This window comes from Leucopleurus acutus (genome assembly GCF_964270905.1).
Source record: "Leucopleurus acutus genome assembly, chromosome: 7".
In the NCBI taxonomy this organism is placed as follows: domain Eukaryota; kingdom Metazoa; phylum Chordata; class Mammalia; order Artiodactyla; family Delphinidae; genus Leucopleurus; species Leucopleurus acutus.
The window spans coordinates 30,390,757-30,395,662 of record NC_139150.1 but is presented as its reverse complement, the minus strand read 5'-3'; the positions used below and the strand labels follow the sequence as shown (position 1 = coordinate 30,395,662).

Genomic DNA, 4,906 nt, shown 5'->3' with positions numbered 1-4,906 from the left:
TGGAGAAACAATACAAACTCTCAGAAGAAAAAGTAGTAGGGGAGTGAAGAGAAAGAAAGAACTGGAGGAGCTGAATGTTACTTAAATGTAAATGTTAACTGCATCCATGTGCAGAATCATTACTTGAAGGTCATGGGAACAGAATTTAGTTGGCCTCAAGTGGAGGTTTGGGTGTGATAAAGTCAGAATTTTGGGGGTAGAAGCATGCTTTGACTCTATCCTATATGTAATGTTGTATTAAGCTTTTATTATGTAGTGATAATACACATACGGTTTCCAAAAGTGGGTAGCTAACTATCTAATTTTAATGGATTTCCCTGATTGAAGGAAGTTGGTTCCTTCCAAGCTGATGAACCTATGTGTTTATGATTCAAATAAATAGTATACTGAAATAAAACGACTATGCTACTCTCAGGGGTTTGATCATATCAGTGGTATCTCTTTCCATTCAGGAGTTGTGGCAGGATGCTATCAAAACCATTATTTACTAATTAAAGGTTTCATATGAAAGAAATCAGTAGCCCAAAAGAAAGTGGGAGAAAACATTGTGGCTGCTCCTGCTCTAAAAGCACTTTTGATTTGTCTGATTGTGTGGACAAGTCCCCTCCCTTCTAGAATCCTTTAATCATGCACTGGCACAGTCAACAAATTAGGTCACTGGGCATAGATTCTAATAAGGACAGTGGCTAAATTAAGTCAATTTGATTTAATGTGTAAAATGACTTCATCATTCTTTTATATTTAGAAAGTTTAAAAAAAAATCACATCATTGTATTAGAGAAAGGTCCACTTTTCAGAAGCCAGGGGAAAATCAGTTATTATTTTTGCTGAAAGCAGATGGTGGTCATATCTTAAGATTACATGTTACAGTGACTTGACATTGAGCTGGACATTTTAAATATAGGACATTATAGAATGACATTTAAATTATATACTAAAAGTAAGACAGGTTAGATGCATTTGAATTTAAAATACAAAGATAAATGAAAGAAAATGTCCTCAGTTGGCCAAACTAGATCTGAGTTAATAAAATAATCCCTCCCTTTCAAGATGTGTCTCATGAAAGTAACAATGACAACAGTGATTTAAAATACACTTCTGAATTGAAATGCAGAAGTAAATGTGCTTGACATAGTATTTATATTATTGTCAGCTTGCAAGGGTTGTCCCTGGAGGACTCTTTGTCCTTCAGTGGTCCTAAAGCTTTGAAATTTACTTATTCTAGATGCTTCTTCACAGTTTCTCTGGTCTTCAAGTTGTAGTGTGCTGTATACTACAAAAATTCATCATGGAGCACAGACAATTTCACTTCTAACTAAGGAACACTAATTTTGGGGAAAATTCTTGCTATTTAAGACTCTTGCCAAACAATCTACAAATGGAAAGGAGTCTGGAGAATGTGAACACTATTGGCATGTATGAAGTATTAGGTAATAAAGAAGCAATGATGAGAAGCAAGTGATGCTGACTCTTGCATTTGTTAGATCTTATTGTGCATATCTATTAATAATGATACACCCTATGGATGCAATTTCATGTTTATAACACTGGGCATTGGCAGCGTTGTGCACCTGTGTTTTCCATGCCTTCCCATCTGCTGCCTACAGTCATTCAGATTCAGGTGATGGAAATATTTCAGATAAAAGTTAATTAGCCTGCACTCTGCAGATCAAATCTCTACAGTTCAGCATTAAATAGAAATCTTCTGGGCAACTGCTGAAAGTAGCCTGAGGCTGCCCTTCCTAAAATTAAAAATGTGAGATTCATTTTTCTAGAAAAGAAACCTTTAGTACTCTCTTTATATTTTACACATAGATTTGATCAAACTTTTCACATATATTCGCTCTTACTCATTTTATTTTTTTATCTCTGTATATATATCGAAAGTGGAAGAGAGATTAGAAATATTTTTTTCTAGCTACAGTGATAGAATGAAAATGATATAGAGTTAGAAATTCTCCCGAGTCTGGACTCTATTATTAGTACACCAACCAATGTTGATCAAGCCCCAGAACTTTCCTCAGTTTCTCAGTTTTTAAAATGGGACCAACACCAACTACCTATTTGTTTCATAAATACTTTGTGCAAGACTCAATAATGCTTGATATTTTATTAAAAAATAATGCACAAAATGCAGAAAACTCCTATTGCTAAAAGGACCCCACCTTCTCTGTAAATATTTATCTTACTAATTGTCAACAGTTAAGTTCTCAAGTAGCTTCCTTTATTGAAACTATATATATATATATATATTGTTAACCCATAGGAAACTAAATCATTATAGTCTTCTTTACTTCTAGATAATTGGAGCAGAAATGGGCTGAACACAACTAAATATAGCCAGTCTTTGAACCCATATCACATAGAGAGAGAGTAGGGACAAAGAAACAATCCCAAATGAGTCCTCCCGTCCATTTTTACGGTATCAGATAATATTTCTAACGCCTTTCAATACCCAAGACTAATTAACCACTCTACCTATTGCTTCTGTACTAATTGCAGATTTCCTGTTTACTCAAAGGAATTCAGAGGGAGGTGTTTTCTTCTTTACATCGTCGCCTAAAGCTCAGGGACATCGTCTAAAGAAGTCGGAAGGGGCAGGTGCTCTTTCCGACACGTGCTTTTAGAGTTCCTCAGGGGAGTGAAAGACTGGCAGTCTGGGATCTTCTATGCCCATTCCCCGCGCTAGTCATTAGAACCTCGACTGCTCTCCACGCTCCTGAACTTCGACTTCTATTCAATACTTCCATAGGGTATCCACTATGTTTCTCCCAACTGGTCAAAACGTGAAGATTTTTTCGCATATTCTCCCACTTCCTTACTTCCATCTGCTACTCTACCTCTCATTTTATTTCCATCTGCGCCTTAAAATGTTTGATTTTACTTCTACTGAGATCCTTCTACCTGTAAGCTACGGATATGGTCCGATCCTTAAACAATATCAAAGTTGCAAAGCCCCACGACCCTCAGGTCTTCATCCGCGTTCTCTTCCTCCGCCCACCCTCCGCCCCCGCTACCATCCCGGCCCCCAGCGGTGTCCATCTCCACTCCACGCCCCAGACTCCTCTCACCTGACTCTCCCGCGGAAACTCGTGGCGCACGATGCTGATAACTGGAATGTGCAGGACGGAGCTGACCAAGTCGAGCTCCATCATCTCGCCCAGGCCCTGGGGGAAGGCGAGCAGCGCCGATACCCCTTGCACCACCACGGTGTGACACACGCTCTGCAGAAAGGAGAAAGGGTCACTGCTCCACGGCGAGCTAGGGGAGGAGAAGGGCAAGAGCGGCAGATCGCCCAGGCCCGCCTCGATGGCCATCACTACTTCCAAAGACAGGTTGTAGGGCAGCAGCCCTTCCACTCGGTTCAGGTTGTCCACGGCGAAGAGGAGGGCATCCCGAGGCCACAGGGTCTCGGCCCGGTCGCCCTCCCCGGGCTTCCGTGCGCCCAGCGCCCCCCGGCCATACAGGGCGCTCCCCAACCAGCGTGCGCCCGGCGAGGGCGCCGGGGGCCGCCAAGTACCTGGCTCAGGTTCATCTCGCTGGGCGCCTGTCCGGCTGCCGTCCGGGGCGCGGCTGGCCGTGCTGGGGGCCGTGGTCCAGGGCTGCAAGTGCACCGCGCCCACCCTCACCGCGTGTCCGATGCGCTTGAGGATCTGGCAGGGTTGCGGGTGCGAGGAGGAGCCGGGCACCCCGGCCAGCACCAGTGCGCAGGGTGGCGGCAGCAGCAGACAGACCCTGCTCAGCAGCCACCACAAACTCAATCTCCTCATTACTGAGACCCGCAGGGAGAAAGCGCGCCCCCTCCTGACCCCGGCTCTCCCCCGGGCAGCCTCCGCCTAAGGTCCCCGCCCCCAGGTTCCGCTGGCAGCTCACTCCGCGCGGCGAAGCTGTCCCAGGAGCTGAAGCGGACTCCGGGCCATCCAAGTTGGAACCTAGCGCGCCCTAGGCAGTCTCGGGACCTGCTCCCAAGTCCCTCCGCCTCGCATCCTCTGCCCGCCCGGTCCCTGCGCTGAGCGGGGCGGGCGGCGCTGGTCACCCGCGGCTTGGGTGCTTGTTCCCCGCCCGCCCCATCCGCAGGGCGGCTTGGGCACTGCGTCCGGCCCCGCGGGGAAGCAGGACTGAGAAGCGGCTGGGATTCCTAGGGGGCAACGGTGACCGAGGAGGCAAGGTTCTCACTTGGATTCTTTTCTCGCCCAGGCGAGACCCACTTATTTCCTTGGGGTCGCGCAGGAGAAGGCGTTCACGCCCGGGGTGCGGAAAAGCAGCCAAATCCTCCTTGCTCCACCGTCGGCCACCCTCTCGCGGGCTCTCCCAGCGCTGGCTTCATTTTTCTTCTTCCCTCGCTACTTCCTCTCTTCCTTTCTTTCGTCCTCTTTCCGCCCAGTCGCCGCCGCCGCTGGCTTCCTCAGAGGAGCGACGCGACTGGCCAGCAAAGGGTGGTTCTGCTGGGAGCGCAAAGTTCTCCCCGCCTCAGCCGGCGCCTCTCTGCTGCTGAGCCCTGGCGCCAGCCTGTCGCTTGGCTGTGCTAGACACCCACTGTTGGTGAGATTCCCGGGTGGCGCTTCCCGCGCCCCTGGCAAGTTCTCTCCCCTCCAAGGCTAGGGGTCATAGTTTGCGAAATTCCTTGCGACCTAAGAGGGAGAATTCTGGATTCGGAGTTGCGCCCGAGGAATCTGAAATCCAGTAGGTTGAAAGAGGCCGTGATTTTAAGAAGCTTCTCTTCGATGTCTTTCTTCAACGGTTTTTCTAGCTGAGGGTATTAAAGCAAGAATCATATACACGTTGAATCTCGGCTTCGTGCACTCTGGCTCATGGGCCTTTGCTAATTTTTAAGGATCCCAATGTTTTGGGGTTCTCAAAATTATAACAGTGAATTCGAAGCAATTATTTGATCAAGAAATTAAAG

The 4,906-nt window shown here is 46.9% G+C and overlaps 1 protein-coding gene across 1 annotated transcript in view; it reads right to left on the bottom strand.

The window, feature by feature from the left end:
- The window catches only part of GRIN3A (glutamate ionotropic receptor NMDA type subunit 3A), a gene marked incomplete at both ends in the record, with an annotated part of 146,655 nt that extends 142,885 nt beyond the window's left edge, over nucleotides 1–3,770 (bottom strand). The window contains one exon of the mRNA XM_082843193.1: nucleotides 3,072–3,770. Within this exon, the coding sequence (XP_082699319.1) occupies nucleotides 3,072–3,770 (699 nt within the window). The remainder of the gene's footprint in view (nucleotides 1–3,071) is intronic.
- Nucleotides 3,771–4,906: the final 1,136 nt, after the last annotated feature.